The 24,348-nt window shown below is 45.1% G+C and overlaps 1 protein-coding gene across 1 annotated transcript in view; it reads left to right on the plus strand.

Annotated features, from left to right (window-relative positions):
* phf2 (PHD finger protein 2) overlaps nucleotides 1-24,348 on the plus strand; it is a 208,180-nt gene that overhangs the window by 89,277 nt on the left and 94,555 nt on the right. Inside the window, exons 5-9 of the mRNA XM_045692003.1 lie at nucleotides 15,574-15,715; nucleotides 15,887-16,073; nucleotides 18,203-18,365; nucleotides 20,215-20,302; nucleotides 20,622-20,728. Coding sequence (XP_045547959.1) covers nucleotides 15,574-15,715; nucleotides 15,887-16,073; nucleotides 18,203-18,365; nucleotides 20,215-20,302; nucleotides 20,622-20,728 — 687 coding nt within the window. The remainder of the gene's footprint in view (nucleotides 1-15,573; nucleotides 15,716-15,886; nucleotides 16,074-18,202; nucleotides 18,366-20,214; nucleotides 20,303-20,621; nucleotides 20,729-24,348) is intronic.

Below are 24,348 nucleotides of genomic sequence, written 5' to 3' on the forward strand. Positions count from 1 at the left end.
TGCTACTTCTACTGCTGTATACTGAGCAGCCTAGTTAGCATCACATCTGGTACTGCTGTATACTGAGCAGCCTAGTTAGCATCACATCTTCTACTGCTGTATACTGAGCAGCCTAGTTAGCATCACATCTTCTACTGCTGTATACTGAGCAGCCTAGTTAGCATCACATCTGGTACTGCTGTATACTGAGCAGCCTAGTTAGCATCACATCTGGTACTTCTACTGCTGTATACTGAGCAGCCTAGTTAGCATCACATCTTCTACTGCTGTATACTGAGCAGCCTAGTTAGCATCACATCTGTTTCTGCTGTATACTGAGCAGCCTAGTTAGCAACACATCTTCTGCTGCTGTATACTGAGCAGCCTAGTTAGCATCACATCTGCTACTTCTACTGCTGTATACTGAGCAGCCTAGTTAGCAACGCATCTGGTACTGCTGTATACTTAGCAGCCTTGTTAGCATCACATCTGGTACTTCTACTGCTGTATACTGAGCAGCCTAGTTAGCAACACATCTGGTACTGCTGTATACTGAGCAGCCTAGTTAGCAACACATCTGGTACTGCTCTATACTGAGCAGCCTAGTTAGCATCACATCTGCTACTTCTACTGCTGTATACTGAGAAGCCTAGTTAGCAACACATCTGGTACTGCTGTATACTGAGCAGCCTTGTTAGCATCACATCTGGTACTTCTACTGCTGTATACTGAGCAGCCTAGTTAGCAACACATCTGGTACTGCTGTATACTGAGCAGCCTAGTTAGCATCACATCTGGTACTTCTACTGCTGTATACTGAGCAGCCTACTTAGCAACACATCTTCTACTGCTGTATACTGAGCAGCCTAGTTAGCAACACATCTCTACTGCTGTATACTGAGCAGCCTAGTTAGCATCACATCTTCTACTGCTGTATACTGAGCAGCCTAGTTAGCATCACATCTTCTACTGCTGTATACTGAGCAGCCTAGTTAGCATCACATCTTCTACTGCTGTATACTGAGCAGCCTAGTTAGCATCACATCTGGTACTGCTGTATACTGAGCAGCCTAGTTAGCATCACATCTGGTACTGCTGTATACTGAGCAGCCTAGTTAGCATCACATCTGGTACTGCTGTATACTGAGCAGCCTAGTTAGCATCACATCTGGTACTGCTGTATACATAGCAGCCTAGTTAGCATCACATCTTCTACTGCTGTATACTGAGCAGCCTAGTTAGCATCACATCTTCTACTGCTGTATACTGAGCAGCCTAGTTAGCATCACATCTTCTACTGCTGTATACTGAGCAGCCTAGTTAGCATCACATCTGGTACTGCTGTATACTGAGCAGCCTAGTTAGCATCACATCTGGTACTGCTGTATACTGAGCAGCCTAGTTAGCATCACATCTTCTACTGCTGTATACTGAGCAGCCTAGTTAGCATCACATCTTCTACTGCTGTGTACTGAGCAGCCTAGTTAGCAACACATCTGGTACTGCTGTATACTGAGCAGCCTAGTTAGCATCACATCTGGTACTGCTGTATACTGAGCAGCCTAGTTAGCATCACATCTTCTACTGCTGTATACTGAACAGCCTAGTTAGCATCACATCTGGTACTGCTGTATACTGAGCAGCCTAGTTAGCATCACATCTTCTACTGCTGTATACTGAGCAGCCTAGTTAGCATCACATCTTCTACTGCTGTATACTGAGCAGCCTAGTTAGCATCACATCTGCTACTTCTACTGCTGTATACTGAGCAGCCTAGTTAGCATCACATCTGGTACTGCTGTATACTGAGCAGCCTAGTTAGCATCACATCTTCTACTGCTGTATACTGAGCAGCCTAGTTAGCATCACATCTTCTACTGCTGTATACTGAGCAGCCTAGTTAGCATCACATCTGGTACTGCTGTATACTGAGCAGCCTAGTTAGCATCACATCTGGTACTTCTACTGCTGTATACTGAGCAGCCTAGTTAGCATCACATCTTCTACTGCTGTATACTGAGCAGCCTAGTTAGCATCACATCTGTTTCTGCTGTATACTGAGCAGCCTAGTTAGCAACACATCTGCTACTGCTGTATACTGAGCAGCCTAGTTAGCAACACATCTGGTACTTCTACTGCTGTATACTGAGCAGCCTAGTTAGCATCACATCTGGTACTGCTGTATACTGAGCAGCCTAGTTAGCATCACATCTGGTACTGCTGTATACTGAGCAGCCTAGTTAGCATCACATCTTCTACTGCTGTATACTGAGCAGCCTAGTTAGCATCACATCTGCGACTTCTACTGCTGTATACTGAGCAGCCTAGTTAGCATCACATCTGGTACTTCTACTGCTGTATACTGAGCAGCCTAGTTAGCAACACATCTGCTACTGCTGTATACTGAGCAGCCTAGTTAGCATCACACCTGCTACTTCTACTGCTGTATACTGAGCAGCCTATTTAGCATCACATCTGGTACTTCTACTGCTGTATACTGAGCAGCCTAGTTAGCAACACATCTTCTGCTGCTGTATACTGAGCAGCCTAGTTAGCATCACATCTGCTACTTCTACTGCTGTATACTGATCAGCCTAGTTAGCAACGCATCTGGTACTGCTGTATACTTAGCAGCCTTGTTAGCATCACATCTGGTACTTCTACTGCTGTATACTGAGCAGCCTAGTTAGCAACACATCTGGTACTGCTGTATACTGAGCAGCCTAGTTAGCAACACATCTGGTACTGCTCTATACTGAGCAGCCTAGTTAGCATCACATCTGCTACTTCTACTGCTGTATACTGAGAAGCCTAGTTAGCAACACATCTGGTACTGCTGTATACTGAGCAGCCTTGTTAGCATCACATCTGGTACTTCTACTGCTGTATACTGAGCAGCCTAGTTAGCAACACATCTGGTACTGCTGTATACTGAGCAGCCTAGTTAGCATCACATCTGGTACTTCTACTGCTGTATACTGAGCCATCACATCTGGTACTTCTACTGCTGTATACTGAGCAGCCTATTTAGCATCACATCTGGTACTTCTACTGCTGTATACTGAGCAGCCTAGTTAGCAACACATCTTCTACTGCTGTATACTGAGCAGCCTAGTTAGCATCACATCTTCTACTGCTGTATACTGAGCAGCCTAGTTAGCATCACATCTGGTACTGCTGTATACTGAGCAGCCTAGTTAGCATCACATCTGGTACTGCTGTATACTGAGCAGCCTAGTTAGCATCACATCTGGTACTGCTGTATACTGAGCAGCCTAGTTAGCATCACATCTGGTACTGCTGTATACATAGCAGCCTAGTTAGCATCACATCTTCTACTGCTGTATACTGAGCAGCCTAGTTAGCATCACATCTTCTACTGCTGTATACTGAGCAGCCTAGTTAGCATCACATCTTCTACTGCTGTATACTGAGCAGCCTAGTTAGCATCACATCTGCGACTTCTACTGCTGTATACTGAGCAGCCTAGTTAGCATCACATCTGGTACTTCTACTGCTGTATACTGAGCAGCCTAGTTAGCAACACATCTGCTACTGCTGTATACTGAGCAGCCTAGTTAGCATCACACCTGCTACTTCTACTGCTGTATACTGAGCAGCCTATTTAGCATCACATCTGGTACTTCTACTGCTGTATACTGAGCAGCCTAGTTAGCATCACATCTGGTACTGCTGTATACTGAGCAGCCTTGTTAGCATCACATCTGGTACTTCTACTGCTGTATACTGAGCAGCCTAGTTAGCAACACATCTGGTACTGCTGTATACTGAGCAGCCTAGTTAGCATCACATCTGGTACTTCTACTGCTGTATACTGAGCCATCACATCTGGTACTTCTACTGCTGTATACTGAGCAGCCTAGTTAGCATCACATCTTCTACTGCTGTATACTGAGCAGCCTATTTAGCATCACATCTGGTACTTCTACTGCTGTATACTGAGCAGCCTAGTTAGCAACACATCTTCTACTGCTGTATACTGAGCAGCCTAGTTAGCATCACATCTTCTACTGCTGTATACTGAGCAGCCTAGTTAGCATCACATCTGGTACTGCTGTATACTGAGCAGCCTAGTTAGCATCACATCTGGTACTGCTGTATACTGAGCAGCCTAGTTAGCATCACATCTGGTACTGCTGTATACTGAGCAGCCTAGTTAGCATCACATCTGGTACTGCTGTATACATAGCAGCCTAGTTAGCATCACATCTTCTACTGCTGTATACTGAGCAGCCTAGTTAGCATCACATCTTCTACTGCTGTATACTGAGCAGCCTAGTTAGCATCACATCTTCTACTGCTGTATACTGAGCAGCCTAGTTAGCATCACATCTGGTACTGCTGTATACTGAGCAGCCTAGTTAGCATCACATCTGGTACTGCTGTATACTGAGCAGCCTAGTTAGCATCACATCTTCTACTGCTGTATACTGAGCAGCCTAGTTAGCATCACATCTTCTACTGCTGTGTACTGAGCAGCCTAGTTAGCAACACATCTGGTACTGCTGTATACTGAGCAGCCTAGTTAGCATCACATCTGGTACTGCTGTATACTGAGCAGCCTAGTTAGCATCACATCTTCTACTGCTGTATACTGAACAGCCTAGTTAGCATCACATCTGGTACTGCTGTATACTGAGCAGCCTAGTTAGCATCACATCTTCTACTGCTGTATACTGAGCAGCCTAGTTAGCATCACATCTTCTACTGCTGTATACTGAGCAGCCTAGTTAGCATCACATCTGCTACTTCTACTGCTGTATACTGAGCAGCCTAGTTAGCATCACATCTGGTACTGCTGTATACTGAGCAGCCTAGTTAGCATCACATCTTCTACTGCTGTATACTGAGCAGCCTAGTTAGCATCACATCTTCTACTGCTGTATACTGAGCAGCCTAGTTAGCATCACATCTGGTACTGCTGTATACTGAGCAGCCTATTTAGCATCACATCTGGTACTTCTACTGCTGTATACTGAGCAGCCTAGTTAGCAACACATCTTCTACTGCTGTATACTGAGCAGCCTAGTTAGCATCACATCTTCTACTGCTGTATACTGAGCAGCCTAGTTAGCATCACATCTGGTACTGCTGTATACTGAGCAGCCTAGTTAGCATCACATCTGGTACTGCTGTATACTGAGCAGCCTAGTTAGCAACACATCTGGTACTTCTACTGCTGTATACTGAGCAGCCTAGTTAGCAACACATCTTCTACTGCTGTATACTGAGCAGCCTAGTTAGCATCACATCTGGTACTGCTGTATACTGAGCAGCCTAGTTAGCAACACATCTGGTACTGCTGTATACTGAGCAGCCTAGTTAGCAACACATCTTCTACTGCTGTATACTGAGCAGCCTAGTTAGCATCACATCTGGTACTGCTGTATACTGAGCAGCCTAGTTAGCAACACATCTGGTACTGCTGTATACTGAGCAGCCTAGTTAGCATCACATCTTCTACTGCTGTATACTGAGCAGCCTAGTTAGCATCACATCTGGTACTGCTGTATACTGAGCAGCCTAGTTAGCATCACATCTTCTACTGCTGTATACTGAGCAGCCTAGTTAGCATCACATCTTCTACTGCTGTGTACTGAGCAGCCTAGTTAGCAACACATCTGGTACTGCTGTATACTGAGCAGCCTAGTTAGCATCACATCTGGTACTGCTGTATACTGAGCAGCCTAGTTAGCATCACATCTTCTACTGCTGTATACTGAACAGCCTAGTTAGCATCACATCTGGTACTGCTGTATACTGAGCAGCCTAGTTAGCATCACATCTTCTACTGCTGTATACTGAGCAGCCTAGTTAGCATCACATCTGCTACTTCTACTGCTGTATACTGAGCAGCCTAGTTAGCATCACATCTGGTACTGCTGTATACTGAGCAGCCTAGTTAGCATCACATCTTCTACTGCTGTATACTGAGCAGCCTAGTTAGCATCACATCTTCTACTGCTGTATACTGAGCAGCCTAGTTAGCATCACATCTGGTACTGCTGTATACTGAGCAGCCTAGTTAGCATCACATCTGGTACTTCTACTGCTGTATACTGAGCAGCCTAGTTAGCATCACATCTTCTACTGCTGTATACTGAGCAGCCTAGTTAGCATCACATCTGGTACCTCTGTATACTGAGCAGCCTAGTTAGCATCACATCTTCTACTGCTGTCTACTGCTGTATACTGAGCAGCCTAGTTAGCATCACATCTGGTACTGCTGTATACTGAGCAGCCTAGTTAGCAACACATCTGGTACTTCTACTGCTGTATACTGAGCAGCCTAGTTAGCATCACATCTGGTACTGCTGTATACTGAGCAGCCTAGTTAGCATCACATCTCTACTGTTGTATACTGAGCAGCCTAGTTAGCATCACATCTTCTACTGCTGTATACTGAGCAGCCTAGTTAGCATCACATCTGGTACTTCTGTATACTGAGCAGCCTAGTTAGCATCACATCTGCTACTTCTACTGCTGTATACTGAGCAGCCTAGTTAGCATCACATCTTCTACTGCTGTATACTGAGCAGCCTAGTTAGCATCACATCTGGTACTTCTACTGCTGTATACTGAGCAGCCTAGTTAGCATCACATCTGGTACTTCTACTGCTGTATACTGAGCAGCCTAGTTAGCATCACATCTGGTACTGCTGTATACTGAGCAGCCTAGTTAGCATCACATCTTCTACTGCTGTATACTGAGCAGCCTAGTTAGCATCACATCTTCTACTGCTGTATACTGAGCAGCCTAGTTAGCATCACATCTGGTACTGCTGTATACTGAACAGCCTAGTTAGCATCACATCTGGTACTGCTGTATACTGAGCAGCCTAGTTAGCATCACATCTTCTACTGCTGTATACTGAGCAGCCTAGTTAGCATCACATCTTCTACTGCTGTATACTGAGCAGCCTAGTTAGCATCACATCTGGTACGGCTGTATACTGAGCAGCCTAGTTAGCATCACATCTGGTACTTCTACTGCTGTATACTGAGCAGCCTAGTTAGCATCACATCTTCTACTGCTGTATACTGAGCAGCCTATTTAGCATCACATCTGGTACCTCTACTGCTGTATACTGAGCAGCCTAGTTAGCAACACATCTTCTACTGCTGTATACTGAGCAGCCTAGTTAGCATCACATCTTCTACTGCTGTATACTGAGCAGCCTAGTTAGCATCACATCTGGTACTGCTGTATACTGAGCAGCCTAGTTAGCATCACATCTGGTACTTCTACTGCTGTATACTGAGCAGCCTAGTTAGCATCACATCTTCTACTGCTGTATACTGAGCAGCCTAGTTAGCATCAAATCTTCTACTGCTGTATACTGAGCAGCCTAGTTAGCATCACATCTGGTACTGCTGTATACTGAGCAGCCTAGTTAGCAACACATCTGGTACTTCTACTGCTGTATACTGAGCAGCCTAGTTAGCATCACATCTGTTTCTGCTGTATACTGAGCAGCCTAGTTAGCAACACATCTGCTACTGCTCTATACTGAGCAGCCTAGTTAGCAACACATCTGGTACTTCTACTGCTGTATACTGAGCAGCCTAGTTAGCATCACATCTGGTACTGCTGTATACTGAGCAGCCTAGTTAGCATCACATCTGGTACTGCTGTATACTGAGCAGCCTAGTTAGCATCACATCTTCTACTGCTGTATACTGAGCAGCCTAGTTAGCATCACATCTGCGACTTCTACTGCTGTATACTGAGCAGCCTAGTTAGCATCACATCTGGTACTTCTACTGCTGTATACTGAACAGCCTAGTTAGCAACACATCTGGTACTGCTGTATACTGAGCAGCCTAGTTAGCATCACATCTTCTACTGCTGTATACTGAGCAGCCTAGTTAGCATCACATCTTCTACTGCTGTATACTGAGCAGCCTAGTTAGCAACACATCTGGTACTTCTACTGCTGTATACTGAGCAGCCTAGTTAGCATCACATCTGGTACTGCTGTATACTGAGCAGCCTAGTTAGCATCACATCTGGTACTGCTGTATACTGAGCAGCCTAGTTAGCATCACATCTGGTACTGCTGTATACTGAGCAGCCTAGTTAGCATCACATCTGGTACTTCTACTGCTGTATACTGAGCAGCCTAGTTAGCAACACATCTGCTACTGCTGTATACTGAGCAGCCTAGTTAGCATCACACCTGCTACTTCTACTGCTGTATACTGAGCAGCCTAGTTAGCATCACATCTGGTACTTCTACTGCTGTATACTGAGCAGCCTAGTTAGCAACACATCTTCTACTGCTGTATACTGAGCAGCCTAGTTAGCATCACATCTGCTACTTCTACTGCTGTATACTGAGCAGCCTAGTTAGCAACGCATCTGGTACTGCTGTATACTGAGCAGCCTTGTTAGCATCACATCTGGTACTTCTACTGCTGTATACTGAGCAGCCTAGTTAGCAACACATCTGGTACTGCTGTATACTGAGCAGCCTAGTTAGCAACACATCTGGTACTGCTCTATACTGAGCAGCCTAGTTAGCATCACATCTGCTACTTCTACTGCTGTATACTGAGAAGCCTAGTTAGCAACACATCTGGTACTGCTGTATACTGAGCAGCCTTGTTAGCATCACATCTGGTACTTCTACTGCTGTATACTGAGCAGCCTAGTTAGCAACACATCTGGTACTGCTGTATACTGAGCAGCCTAGTTAGCATCACATCTGGTACTTCTACTGCTGTATACTGAGCCATCACATCTGGTACTTCTACTGCTGTATACTGAGCAGCCTAGTTAGCATCACATCTTCTACTGCTGTATACTGAGCAGCCTATTTAGCATCACATCTGGTACTTCTACTGCTGTATACTGAGCAGCCTAGTTAGCAACACATCTTCTACTGCTGTATACTGAGCAGCCTAGTTAGCATCACATCTTCTACTGCTGTATACTGAGCAGCCTAGTTAGCATCACATCTGGTACTGCTGTATACTGAGCAGCCTAGTTAGCATCACATCTGGTACTGCTGTATACTGAGCAGCCTAGTTAGCATCACATCTGGTACTGCTGTATACTGAGCAGCCTAGTTAGCATCACATCTGGTACTGCTGTATACATAGCAGCCTAGTTAGCATCACATCTTCTACTGCTGTATACTGAACAGCCTAGTTAGCATCACATCTGGTACTGCTGTATACTGAGCAGCCTAGTTAGCATCACATCTTCTACTGCTGTATACTGAGCAGCCTAGTTAGCATCACATCTGCTACTTCTACTGCTGTATACTGAGCAGCCTAGTTAGCATCACATCTGGTACTGCTGTATACTGAGCAGCCTAGTTAGCATCACATCTTCTACTGCTGTATACTGAGCAGCCTAGTTAGCATCACATCTTCTACTGCTGTATACTGAGCAGCCTAGTTAGCATCACATCTGGTACTGCTGTATACTGAGCAGCCTAGTTAGCATCACATCTGGTACTTCTACTGCTGTATACTGAGCAGCCTAGTTAGCATCACATCTTCTACTGCTGTATACTGAGCAGCCTAGTTAGCATCACATCTGGTACCTCTGTATACTGAGCAGCCTAGTTAGCATCACATCTTCTACTGCTGTCTACTGCTGTATACTGAGCAGCCTAGTTAGCATCACATCTGGTACTGCTGTATACTGAGCAGCCTAGTTAGCAACACATCTGGTACTTCTACTGCTGTATACTGAGCAGCCTAGTTAGCATCACATCTGGTACTGCTGTATACTGAGCAGCCTAGTTAGCATCACATCTCTACTGTTGTATACTGAGCAGCCTAGTTAGCATCACATCTTCTACTGCTGTATACTGAGCAGCCTAGTTAGCATCACATCTGGTACTTCTGTATACTGAGCAGCCTAGTTAGCATCACATCTGCTACTTCTACTGCTGTATACTGAGCAGCCTAGTTAGCATCACATCTTCTACTGCTGTATACTGAGCAGCCTAGTTAGCATCACATCTGCGACTTCTACTGCTGTATACTGAGCAGCCTAGTTAGCATCACATCTGGTACTTCTACTGCTGTATACTGAGCAGCCTAGTTAGCATCACATCTGGTACTGCTGTATACTGAGCAGCCTAGTTAGCATCACATCTTCTACTGCTGTATACTGAGCAGCCTAGTTAGCATCACATCTTCTACTGCTGTATACTGAGCAGCCTAGTTAGCATCACATCTGGTACTGCTGTATACTGAACAGCCTAGTTAGCATCACATCTGGTACTGCTGTATACTGAGCAGCCTAGTTAGCATCACATCTTCTACTGCTGTATACTGAGCAGCCTAGTTAGCATCACATCTTCTACTGCTGTATACTGAGCAGCCTAGTTAGCATCACATCTGGTACGGCTGTATACTGAGCAGCCTAGTTAGCATCACATCTGGTACTTCTACTGCTGTATACTGAGCAGCCTAGTTAGCATCACATCTTCTACTGCTGTATACTGAGCAGCCTATTTAGCATCACATCTGGTACCTCTACTGCTGTATACTGAGCAGCCTAGTTAGCAACACATCTTCTACTGCTGTATACTGAGCAGCCTAGTTAGCATCACATCTTCTACTGCTGTATACTGAGCAGCCTAGTTAGCATCACATCTGGTACTGCTGTATACTGAGCAGCCTAGTTAGCATCACATCTGGTACTTCTACTGCTGTATACTGAGCAGCCTAGTTAGCATCACATCTTCTACTGCTGTATACTGAGCAGCCTAGTTAGCATCAAATCTTCTACTGCTGTATACTGAGCAGCCTAGTTAGCATCACATCTGGTACTGCTGTATACTGAGCAGCCTAGTTAGCAACACATCTGGTACTTCTACTGCTGTATACTGAGCAGCCTAGTTAGCATCACATCTGTTTCTGCTGTATACTGAGCAGCCTAGTTAGCAACACATCTGCTACTGCTCTATACTGAGCAGCCTAGTTAGCAACACATCTGGTACTTCTACTGCTGTATACTGAGCAGCCTAGTTAGCATCACATCTGGTACTGCTGTATACTGAGCAGCCTAGTTAGCATCACATCTGGTACTGCTGTATACTGAGCAGCCTAGTTAGCATCACATCTTCTACTGCTGTATACTGAGCAGCCTAGTTAGCATCACATCTGCGACTTCTACTGCTGTATACTGAGCAGCCTAGTTAGCATCACATCTGGTACTTCTACTGCTGTATACTGAACAGCCTAGTTAGCAACACATCTGGTACTGCTGTATACTGAGCAGCCTAGTTAGCATCACATCTTCTACAGCTGTATACTGAGCAGCCTAGTTAGCATCACATCTTCTACTGCTGTATACTGAGCAGCCTAGTTAGCAACACATCTGGTACTTCTACTGCTGTATACTGAGCAGCCTAGTTAGCATCACATCTGGTACTGCTGTATACTGAGCAGCCTAGTTAGCATCACATCTGGTACTGCTGTATACTGAGCAGCCTAGTTAGCATCACATCTGGTACTGCTGTATACTGAGCAGCCTAGTTAGCATCACATCTGGTACTTCTACTGCTGTATACTGAGCAGCCTAGTTAGCAACACATCTGCTACTGCTGTATACTGAGCAGCCTAGTTAGCATCACACCTGCTACTTCTACTGCTGTATACTGAGCAGCCTAGTTAGCATCACATCTGGTACTTCTACTGCTGTATACTGAGCAGCCTAGTTAGCAACACATCTTCTACTGCTGTATACTGAGCAGCCTAGTTAGCATCACATCTGCTACTTCTACTGCTGTATACTGAGCAGCCTAGTTAGCAACGCATCTGGTACTGCTGTATACTGAGCAGCCTTGTTAGCATCACATCTGGTACTTCTACTGCTGTATACTGAGCAGCCTAGTTAGCAACACATCTGGTACTGCTGTATACTGAGCAGCCTAGTTAGCAACACATCTGGTACTGCTCTATACTGAGCAGCCTAGTTAGCATCACATCTGCTACTTCTACTGCTGTATACTGAGAAGCCTAGTTAGCAACACATCTGGTACTGCTGTATACTGAGCAGCCTTGTTAGCATCACATCTGGTACTTCTACTGCTGTATACTGAGCAGCCTAGTTAGCAACACATCTGGTACTGCTGTATACTGAGCAGCCTAGTTAGCATCACATCTGGTACTTCTACTGCTGTATACTGAGCCATCACATCTGGTACTTCTACTGCTGTATACTGAGCAGCCTAGTTAGCATCACATCTTCTACTGCTGTATACTGAGCAGCCTATTTAGCATCACATCTGGTACTTCTACTGCTGTATACTGAGCAGCCTAGTTAGCAACACATCTTCTACTGCTGTATACTGAGCAGCCTAGTTAGCATCACATCTTCTACTGCTGTATACTGAGCAGCCTAGTTAGCATCACATCTGGTACTGCTGTATACTGAGCAGCCTAGTTAGCATCACATCTGGTACTGCTGTATACTGAGCAGCCTAGTTAGCATCACATCTGGTACTGCTGTATACTGAGCAGCCTAGTTAGCATCACATCTGGTACTGCTGTATACATAGCAGCCTAGTTAGCATCACATCTTCTACTGCTGTATACTGAGCAGCCTAGTTAGCATCACATCTTCTACTGCTGTATACTGAGCAGCCTAGTTAGCATCACATCTTCTACTGCTGTATACTGAGCAGCCTAGTTAGCATCACATCTGGTACTGCTGTATACTGAGCAGCCTAGTTAGCATCACATCTGGTACTGCTGTATACTGAGCAGCCTAGTTAGCATCACATCTTCTACTGCTGTATACTGAGCAGCCTAGTTAGCATCACATCTTCTACTGCTGTGTACTGAGCAGCCTAGTTAGCAACACATCTGGTACTGCTGTATACTGAGCAGCCTAGTTAGCATCACATCTGGTACTGCTGTATACTGAGCAGCCTAGTTAGCATCACATCTTCTACTGCTGTATACTGAACAGCCTAGTTAGCATCACATCTGGTACTGCTGTATACTGAGCAGCCTAGTTAGCATCACATCTTCTACTGCTGTATACTGAGCAGCCTAGTTAGCATCACATCTTCTACTGCTGTATACTGAGCAGCCTAGTTAGCATCACATCTGCTACTTCTACTGCTGTATACTGAGCAGCCTAGTTAGCATCACATCTGGTACTGCTGTATACTGAGCAGCCTAGTTAGCATCACATCTTCTACTGCTGTATACTGAGCAGCCTAGTTAGCATCACATCTTCTACTGCTGTATACTGAGCAGCCTAGTTAGCATCACATCTGGTACTGCTGTATACTGAGCAGCCTAGTTAGCATCACATCTGGTACTTCTACTGCTGTATACTGAGCAGCCTAGTTAGCATCACATCTTCTACTGCTGTATACTGAGCAGCCTAGTTAGCATCACATCTGGTACCTCTGTATACTGAGCAGCCTAGTTAGCATCACATCTTCTACTGCTGTCTACTGCTGTATACTGAGCAGCCTAGTTAGCATCACATCTGGTACTGCTGTATACTGAGCAGCCTAGTTAGCAACACATCTGGTACTTCTACTGCTGTATACTGAGCAGCCTAGTTAGCATCACATCTGGTACTGCTGTATACTGAGCAGCCTAGTTAGCATCACATCTCTACTGCTGTATACTGAGCAGCCTAGTTAGCATCACATCTTCTACTGCTGTATACTGAGCAGCCTAGTTAGCATCACATCTGGTACTGCTGTATACTGAGCAGCCTAGTTAGCATCACATCTGCTACTTCTACTGCTGTATACTGAGCAGCCTAGTTAGCATCACATCTTCTACTGCTGTATACTGAGCAGCCTAGTTAGCATCACATCTGTGACTTCTACTGCTGTATACTGAGCAGCCTAGTTAGCATCACATCTGGTACTTCTACTGCTGTATACTGAGCAGCCTAGTTAGCATCACATCTGGTACTTCTACTGCTGTATACTGAGCAGCCTAGTTAGCATCACATCTGCTACTTCTACTGCTGTATACTGAGCAGCCTAGTTAGCATCACATCTTCTACTGCTGTATACTGAGCAGCCTAGTTTGCATCAGATCTGGTACTTCCCCTGCTGTATACTGAGCAGCCTAGTTAGCATCACATCTGCTACTTCTACTGCTGTATACTGAGCAGCCTAGTTAGCATCACATCTGGTACTGCTGTATACTGAGCAGCCTAGTTAGCATCACATCTTCTACTGCTGTATACTGAGCAGCCTAGTTAGCGTCACATCTTCTACTGCTGTATACTGAGCAGCCTAGTTAGCATCACATCTTCTACTGCTTTATACTGAGCAGCCTAGTTAGCATCACATCTGGTACTGCTGTATACTGAGCAGCCTAGTTAGCATCACATCTGGTACTTCTACTGCTGTATACTGAGCAGCCTAGTTAGCATCACATCTGGTACTGCTGTATACTGAGCAGCCTAGTTAGCATCACATCTTCTACTGCTGTATACTGAGCAGCCTAGTTAGCATCACATCTGCTATTTTACTGCTGTATACTGAGCAGCCTAGTTAGCATCACATCTGGTACTTTTACTGCTGTATACTAAGCAGCCTAGTTAGCATCACATCTGCTACTGCTGTATACTGAGCAGCCTAGTTAGCATCACATCTGATACTGCTGTATACTGAGCAGCCTAGTTAGCAACACATCTGGTACTTCTACTGCTGTATACTGAGCAGCCTAGTTAGCATCACATCTGGTACTGCTGTATACTGAGCAGCCTAGTTAGCATCACATCTGGTACTGCTGTATACTGAGCAGCCTAGTTAGCATCACATCTTCTACTGCTGTATACTGAGCAGCCTAGTTAGCATCACATCTTCTACTGCTGTATACTGAGCAGCCTAGTTAGCATCACATCTTCTACTGCTGTTTACTGAGCAGCCTAGTTAGCAACACATCTGGTACTGCTGTATACTGAGCAGCCTAGTTAGCATCACATCTTCTACTGCTGTATAATGAGCAGCCTAGTTAGCATCACATCTGGTACTGCTGTATACTGAGCAGCCTAGTTAGCATCACATCTTCTACTGCTGTATACTGAGCAGCCTAGTTAGCATCACATCTTCTACTGCTGTATACTGAGCAGCCTAGTTAGCAACACATCTGGTACTGCTGTATACTGAGCAGCCTAGTTAGCATCACATCTTCTACTGCTGTATACTGAGCAGCCTAGTTAGCATCACATCTGGTACTGCTGTATACTGAGCAGCCTAGTTAGCATCACATCTGGTACTGCTGTATACTGAGCAGCCTAGTTAGCATCACATCTTCTACTGCTGTATAATGAGCAGCCTAGTTAGCATCACATCTGGTACTGCTGTATACTGAGCAGCCTAGTTAGCATCACATCTCTACTGCTGTATACTGAGCAGCCTAGTTAGCATCACATCTTCTACTGCTGTATACTGAGCAGCCTAGTTAGCATCACATCTTCTACTGCTGTATAATGAGCAGCCTAGTTAGCATCACATCTCATCAACTCATTGCCATTTAAAGACCTGCTCACTATTGATTTTCCTCGTGTCTTGTATGTGTATTTAAGTTACATTGAAACTGTTTTTTATTAATCACTCCCAGGTCCAGACGTGGGTGTGGATGTGATAGATGTGACCAAGCAGACTGACAGTAAGATGAAGCTGAAGGACTTTGTAGATTACTACTACAGCACCAACAGGAAGAAAGTGTTAAACATTATCAACCTGGAGTTCTCTGACAAAAGGTAGGCACACACCTGAGAGGTACACTGACACCTGTTCTCATGATACACATGGTGCAGCACAACACCACTTCTCCTGACTTTCTCTGATACCTCAGATAACATTATGTCTCTGTCTCTCAGGATGGACAGTCCTCAGATCTGTTTATATAACATTATGTCTCTGTCTCTCAGGATGGACAGTATAGTGGAGAGTCCTCAGATTGTGCGGAGGTTGTCATGGGTAGAGAACTACTGGCCAGATGATGCTCTCCTGGGGAAACCCAAAGTCTCTAAGTACTGTTTGGTCGGCGTTAAAGACAGCTACACGGACTTCCACATCGAGTGTGGGGGGGCCTCCGTGTGGTACCACATCCTCAAGGTAGGACCCGGTTAACAACCTTATTTATCCAAGTAGGACCGGTTAATAACCTTATTTATCCAGGTAGGACCCGGTTAATAACCTTATTTATCCAGGTAGGACCCGGTTAATAACCTTATTTATCAAGGTAGGACCCGGTTAATAACCTTATTAATCCAGGTAGGACCCGGTTAATAACCTTATTTATCCAGGTAGGACCCGGTTAATAACCTTATTTATCCAGGTAGGACCCGGTTAATAACCTTATTTATCCAGGTAGGACCCGGTTAATAACCTTATTTATCAAGGTAGGACCCGGTTAATAACCTTATTTATCCAGGTAGGACCCGGTTAATAACCTTATTTATCCAGGTAGGACCCGGTTAATAACCTTATTAATCCAGGTAGGACCCGGTTAATAACCTTATTTATCCAGGTAGGACCCGGTTAATAACCTTATTTATCCAGGTAGGACCCGGTTAATAACCTTATTTATCCAGGTAGGACCCGGTTAATAACCTTATTTATCCAGGTAGGACCCGGTTAATAACCTTATTTATCCAGGTAGGACCCGGTTAATAACCTTATTAATCCAGGTAGGACCCGGTTAATAACCTTATTAATCCAGGTAGGACCCGGTTAATAACCTTATTTATCCAGGTAGGACCTGGTTAATAACCTTATTATCCAGGTAGGACCCGGTTAATAACCTTATTTATCCAGGTAGGACCCGGTTAATAACCTTATTAATCCAGGTAGGACCCGGTTAATAACCTTATTTATCCAGGTAGGACCTGGTTAATAACCTTATTATCCAGGTAGGACCCGGTTAATAACCTTATTTATCCAGGTAGGACCCGGTTAATAACCTTATATATCCAGGTAGGACCCGGTTAATAACCTTATTAATCCAGGTAGAACCCGGTTAATAACCTTATTAATCCAGGTAGGACCCGGTTAATAACCTTATTTATCCAGGTAGGACGCCACGTGTGTGTTAGTTGACTATGCAAAAAAAATTTGCATTTCCAACACATGAATGTTTCTTATAAAAACAAGAAGTGATGCAGTCAGTCTCTCCTCAACTCTTAGCCAAGAGAGACTGACATCCATAGTATTTATATCAGCCCTCTGATTACAATGAAGAGCAAGACGTGGCGCTCTGTTCTGGACCAGCTGCAGTCTTTCTTAACAGAACTGGACCACATGACTGGACAATAATCAAGACTAGACTAAACTAGAGCCTGCAGGACCTGCTTTGTGGTGTCAAAAAAGCAGAGCATCTCTTTATTACGGACAGACCTCTCCCCATCTTTACAACCATTGAATCTACAGTTGAAAAACAAGTTTTTAGACAAACTGAATGATCAAATTTACATAAGTATTCAGACCCTTTACTCAGTACTTTATTGAAGCACCTTTGTCAGCGATTACAGCCTCGAGTCTTCTTGGGTATGACGCTACAAGCTTGGCACACCTGTATTTGGGGAGTTTCTCCCATTCTTCTCTGCAGATCCTCTCAAGCTCTGTCAGGTTGGATGGGGAGTGTTGCTGTTTGATCGGGTTCAAGTCCGGGCTTTGGCTGGACCACAACGGACATTTAGAGACTTGTCCCGAAGCCACTCCTGCGTTGTCTTGGCTGTGTGCTTAGGGTCGTTGTCCTGTTGGAAGGTGAACCTTCCAACGGGTCCCAGCAACTGATGCCATCCGCGTCACTGGATCCAAACTCTAAAGGTAGCTAGCTGGTAACTAAACTTGTTCAATAGACTTTCAAAACTTTCCAAAACAACAAACTGAGCTGTCCCTCGTTCCGCGTTCAATGGGAAATGTACACCTTTTCCAATGCACTTCTCAAGGAAGAATACTCGAGGTGTATTAGAAAACATTACTTCGTAGCAAGAATGAAATTAGCCGTAGAATGAATATGAACGAGTTCTGGGCATGTATTCACACAATGTCTCCGAGTTGGGCTGCTGATCTAGGATCAGTGTTTCCTTTTAGATCATAATGAATAAGATTACATGAACAGGGGGGGACCTGATCCCAGATCAGCTCTTGTTCTGTCTTCATGTTGTTGTTTCCAGAGGGGGACCTGATCCCAGATCAGCGCTGCTACAGCTCTTGTTCTGTCTTCATGTTGTTGTTTCCAGGGAGAGAAGATCTTCTTCCTGATCAAGCCCACGTCAGCCAACCTATCGCTGTACGAGCGCTGGAGGTCCTCAGCCAATCACACTGAGATGTTCTTCGCCGACCAGGTGGACAAGTGTTACAAATGTACTCTGAAGCAGGGGCAGACCCTATTCATACCCTCAGGTTAGTGCACTCTGAAGCAGGGGCAGACCCTATTCATACCCTCAGGTTAGTGCACTCTGAAGCAGGGACAGACCCTATTCATACCCTCAGGTTAATGCACTCTGAAGCAGGGGCAGACCCTATTCATACCCTCAGGTTAGTGCACTCTGAAGCAGGGACAGACCCTATTCATACCCTCAGGTTAGTGCACTCTGAAGCAGGGACAGACCCTATTCATACCCTCAGGTTAGTGCACTCTGAAGCAGGGGCAGACCCTATTCATACCCTCAGGTTAGTGCACTCTGAAGCAGGGACAGACCCTATTCATACCCTCAGGTTAGTGCACTCTGAAGCAGGGGCAGACCCTATTCATACCCTCAGGTTAGTGCACTCTGAAGCAGGGACAGACCCTATTCATACCCTCAGGTTAGTGCACTCTGAAGCAGGGGCAGACCCTATTCATACCCTCAGGTTAGTGCACTCTGAAGCAGGGGCAGACCCTATTCATACCCTCAGGTTAGTGCACTCTGAAGCAGGGACAGACCCTATTCATACCCTCAGGTTAGTGCACTCTGAAGCAGGGGCAGACCCTATTCATACCCTCAGGTTAGTGCACTCTGAAGCAGGGACAGACCCTATTCATACCCTCAGGTTAGTGCACTCTGAAGCAGGGGCAGACCCTATTCATACCCTCAGGTTAGTGCACTCTGAAGCAGGGGCAGACCCTATTCATACCCTCAGGTTAGTGCACTCTGAAGCAGGGACAAGAAATCTTCAAACCATCACATCAGAATCAGAAATCTGATCAGGGCTAAATTTAGTTATTCTCACAGTCACATTGGGAATAGAATCAGACCTGTTCTGATGTTGTCACATTGGGAATAGAATCAGACCTGTTCTGATGTTGTCACATTGGGAATAGAATCAGACCTGTTCTGATGTTGTCACATTGGGAATAGAATCAGACCTGTTCTGATGTTGTCACATTGGGAATAGAATCAGACCTGTTCTGATGTTGTCACATTGGGAATAGAATCAGACCTGTTCTGATGTTGTCACATTGGGAATAGAATCAGACCTGTTCTGATGTTGTCACATTGGGAATAGAAGTGTATATAATGTGTGTATACTGTGTTAGTGTGTATATAATGTGTGTATACTGTGTTAGTGTGTATATAATGTGTGTATACTGTGTTAGTGTGTATGTAATGTGTGTGTAATGTGTTAGTGTGTAATGTGTTAGTGTGTATAATGTGTTAGTGTGTATATAATGTGTGTATTCTGTGTGGGTAATGTGTGTATGTAATGTGTGTATTCTGTGTTAGTGTGTATTCTGTGTGGGTGTGTATGTAATGTGTGTATTCTGTGTGGGTGTGTATGTAATGTGTGTATTATGTGTGGGTGTGTATGTAATGTGTGTATGTAATGTGTGTATTCTGTGTGTGTGTGTATATAGTGTGTATTCTGTGTGGGTGTGTATGTAATGTGTGTATGTAATGTGTGTATTCTGTGTGTGTGTGTATTCTGTGTGGGTGTGTATGTAATGTGTGTATTCTGTGTGGGTGTGTATGTAATGTGTGTATATAGTGTGTATTCTGTGTTAGTGTGTATATAGTGTGTATTCTGTGTTAGTGTGTATATAGTGTGTATTCTGTGTGGGTGTGTATGTAATGTGTGTATATAGTGTGTATTCTGTGTGGGTGTGTATGTAATGTGTGTATATAGTGTGTATTCTGTGTTAGTGTGTATATAGTGTGTATTCTGTGTTAGTGTGTATATAGTGTGTATTCTGTGTGGGTGTGTATGTAATGTGTGTATATAGTGTGTATTCTGTGTGGGTGTGTATGTAATGTGTGTATTCTGTTCCCAGGTTGGATCAACGCTGTGCTGACTCCAGTGGACACTCTGGCCTTTTCTGGACACTTTGTCCACAACCTGAGTGTTGAGATGCAGATGAGGTGAGCACATCATTAGTATCAATGAGGACCTCCTGTAGCTAAGACTGTAGCTTTAAAGGTCAACTTCACTTCCTGATTTGGCCTAGTTTTTCATTAACGCTCATGAAGAAATGCTCATATTGGTCCCATGACTTGAATGGGATTTGTGCTACAAATGCTAAAATGTTAGCATGTGGAAACCGTGCCAGAGAAACTAAACCACAGCATGGATTGCTGTCATATCTTGTCCATAGACTGCTTACAGGGTCAGGAAACCAATATGTTATTTTAGGTGAACTATCCCTTTAAAAAATAGTTAAAAGTGTGTTTTCCTCTCCAGAGCGTACGAGGTGGAGAAGCGTCTAAAGGTCAACTGTCTGACTCCGTTCCCCAACTTTGAGACGGCCTGCTGGTACGTGGGACGACACCTGCTGGAGAGGTTCAAAGGTACATCACCGTTCTGTCTTTCTACAACTATTAGGCTTTCAGGTTTGGTTTCAGTCTTCCTCTTCCTCTGCTCAGCAGATGAGGAGTTGGTTCTCCCTACGGTCTGCTCAGCAGATGAGGACTTGGTTCTCCCTACGGTCTGCTCAGCAGATGAGGACTTGGTTCTCCCTACGGTCTGCTCAGCAGATGAGGAGATGGTTCTCCCTACGGTCTGCTCAGCAGATGAGGAGTTGGTTCTCCCTACGGTCTGCTCAGCAGATGAGGACTTGGTTCTCCCTACGGTCTGCTCAGCAGATGAGGAGATGGTTCTCCCTACGGTCTGCTCAGCAGATGAGGACTTGGTTCTCCCTACGGTCTGCTCAGCAGATGAGGAGTTGGATGCTCTAATATTATTACAGTCATAAAAAGTCTGCGTGGCGTCGTTCACAGATGATTCGGTTTAAAAGGTCTGGCACAGGTACAATCACCAGCTCTCTCTCTGTGTGTTTTAACTCCTCTCAGCTGGCCGGACAACTCTGTTTACATTTCCACTGAACGCTTTTTCTCTCTGTTGTAATATGGCCAGATTGCCTTCTACTGATCACAACATACTGTATAGGCTCTGGTCAGTAGTTGTGCACTATGTAGGGCTCTGGTCAGTAGTTGTGCACTATGTAGGGCTCTGGTCAGTAGTTGTGCACTATGTAGGGCTCTGGTCAGTAGTTGTGCACTATGTAGGGCTCTGGTCAGTAGTTGTGCACTATGTAGGGCTCTGGTCAGTAGTTGTGCTCTATGTAGGGCTCTGGTCAGTAGTTGTGCACTATGTAGGGCTCTGGTCAGTAGTTGTGCACTATGTAGGGCTCTGGTCAGTAGTTGTGCACTATGTAGTGCTCTGGTCAGTAGTTGCGCACTATGTAGGGAATAGGGTGTCATCTGGGATGCAGACTATAAGACCACAGTGGTTTATATCCCGTTATTCTCTTATGGAGGTGAAACATACAGGTATTTTCTCTGTGTGTTAGTCAAATGGGGTATTTATCCCATTATTTTCCCATGGAGGTGAAACGATCCCCAATTCTACACGACAGAAAATCTTGTCTACATAATCAGAAAGTTCAGTAATGTTGCACCCCGAAGAACAGACCCCAGGTAGAGCTGTACTCCCTAACCTTTACCCCACCTACCCCATGCCTTAACCCTTCCCACCTGGCCAGGGTTCCATCTACTTTCGCTGCCTCTCTTTGCTTTGCGTTAAGCTACAGGACTGTTTCGCTAGCACAGACTGGAATATGTTCCGGGAGGGTACCACATCAGTCACCGGATTCATTAATAAGTACATCGACGACGCAGTCCCCACAGTGACATAAACTCAGCAAAAAAAAGAAACGTCCCTTTTTCAGGACCCTGTCTTTCAAAGAAAAATTTGTAAAAATCCAAATAACTTCACAGATCTTCATTGTAAAGGGTTTAAACACTGTTTCCCATGCTTGTTCAATGAACCATAAACAATCAATGAACATGCACCTGTGGAACGGTCGTTAAGACACTAACAGCTTACAGACGGTAGGCAATTAAGGTCACAGTTATGAAAACTTAGGACACTAAAGAGGCCTTTCTACTGACTCTGAAAAACACCAAAAGAAAGATGCCCAGGGTCCCTGCTCATCTGCGTGAACGTGCCTTAAGCATGCTGCAAGGAGTCATGAGGACTGCAGATGTGGCCAGGGCAATAAATTGCAATGTCTGTACTGTGAGACGCCTAAGACAGCGCTACAGGGAGACAGGATGGACAGCTGATTGTCCTCGCAGTGGCAGACCACGTGTAACAAACACCTGCACAGGATCGGTACATCCGAACATCAAACCTGCGGGACAGGTACAGGATGGCAACAACAACTGCCCGAGTTACACCAGGAACGCACAATCCCTCCATCAGTGCTCAGACTGTCCGCAATAGGCTGAGAGAGGCTGGACTGAGGGCTTGTAGGCCTGTTGTAAGGCAGGTCCTCGCCAGACATCACCGGCAACAACGTCGCCTATGGGCACAAACCCACCGTCGCTGGACCAGACAGGACTGGCAAAAAGTACTCTTCACTGACGAGTCGCGGTTTTGTCTCACCAGGGGTGATGGTCGGATTCGCGTTTATCGTCGAAGGAATGAGCGTTACACCGAGGCCTGTACTTTGGAGCGGGATCGATTTGGAGGTGGAGGGTCCGTCATGGTCTGGGGCGGTGTGTCACAGCATCATCGGACTGAGCTTGTTGTCATTGCAGGCAATCTCAACGCTGTGCGTTACAGGGAAGACATCCTTCTCCCTCATGTGGTACCCTTCCTGCAGGCTCATCCTGACATGATCCTCCAGCATGACAATGCCACCAGCCATACTACTCTGTCTGTGCGTGATTTCCTGCAAGACAGGAGTGTCAGTGTTCTGCCATGGCCAGCGAAGAGCCCGGATCTCTATCCCATTGAGCACGTCTGGGACCTGTTGGATCGGAGGGTGAGGGCTAGGGCCATTCCCCCCAGAAATGTCTGGGAACTTGCAGGTGCCTTGGTGGAAGAGTGGGGTAACATCTCACAGCAAGAACTGGCAAATCTGGTGCAGTCCATGAGGAGGAGATTCCCTGCAGTATTTAATGCAGCTGGTGGCCACACCAGATACTGACTGTTACTTTTGATTTTGACACCCCCCCCCCCTTTCAAATATTTACACACGTTAAGTTTGCTGAAAATAAACACAGTTGACAGTGAGAGGACGTTCATTTTTTTGCAGAGTTTACAGGCAACATTCGTACTGAGCTAAAGGCTGGAGCTGCCGCTTTCAAGGAGTGGGACAGTAATCCGGACGGTTAGAAGAAGTCAAAATATATTTTTATATTTGCTACTCTGATCCTGAACACTGGAGCCCCTCAGGGGTGCGTGCTTATTCCCCTCCTGTACTCCCTGTCCACCCACGACTGCATAGCTAAACACGACTCCAAACTTGATGTGTTTGGACCGTGATAGATCATACGGTTCAGTAGTATCTGTAAAGTGACCCATCCGGTTCAGTAGTATCTGTAAAGTGACCCATCCGGTTCAGTAGTATCTGTAAAGTGACCCATACGGTTCAGTAGTATCTGTAAAGTGACCCATCCGGTTCAGTAGTATCTGTAAAGTGACCCATCCGGTTCAGTAGTATCTGTAAAGTGGCCCATCCGGCTCAGTAGTATCTGTAAAGTGACCCATCCGGTTCAGTAGTATCTGTAAAGTGACCCATCCGGTTCAGTAGTATCTGTAAAGTGACCCATCCGGTTCAGTAGTATCTGTAAAGTGACCCATACGGTTCAGTAGTATCTGTAAAGTGACCCATCCGGTTCAGTAGTATCTGTAAAGTGACCCATCCGGTTCAGTAGTATCTGTAAAGTGACCCATCCGGTTCAGTAGTATCTGTAAAGTGACCCATCCGGTTCAGTAGTATCTGTAAAGTGACCCATCCGGTTCAGTAGTATCTGTAAAGTGACCCATCCGGTTCAGTAGTATCTGTAAAGTGACCCATCCGGTTCAGTAGTATCTGTAAAGTGACCCATACGGTTCAGTAGTATCTGTAAAGTGGCCCATCCGGTTCAGTAGTATCTGTAAAGTGACCCATACGGTTCAG

Source organism: Salmo salar, chromosome ssa12 (genome assembly GCF_905237065.1).
Source record: "Salmo salar chromosome ssa12, Ssal_v3.1, whole genome shotgun sequence".
Classification (NCBI taxonomy): domain Eukaryota; kingdom Metazoa; phylum Chordata; class Actinopteri; order Salmoniformes; family Salmonidae; genus Salmo; species Salmo salar.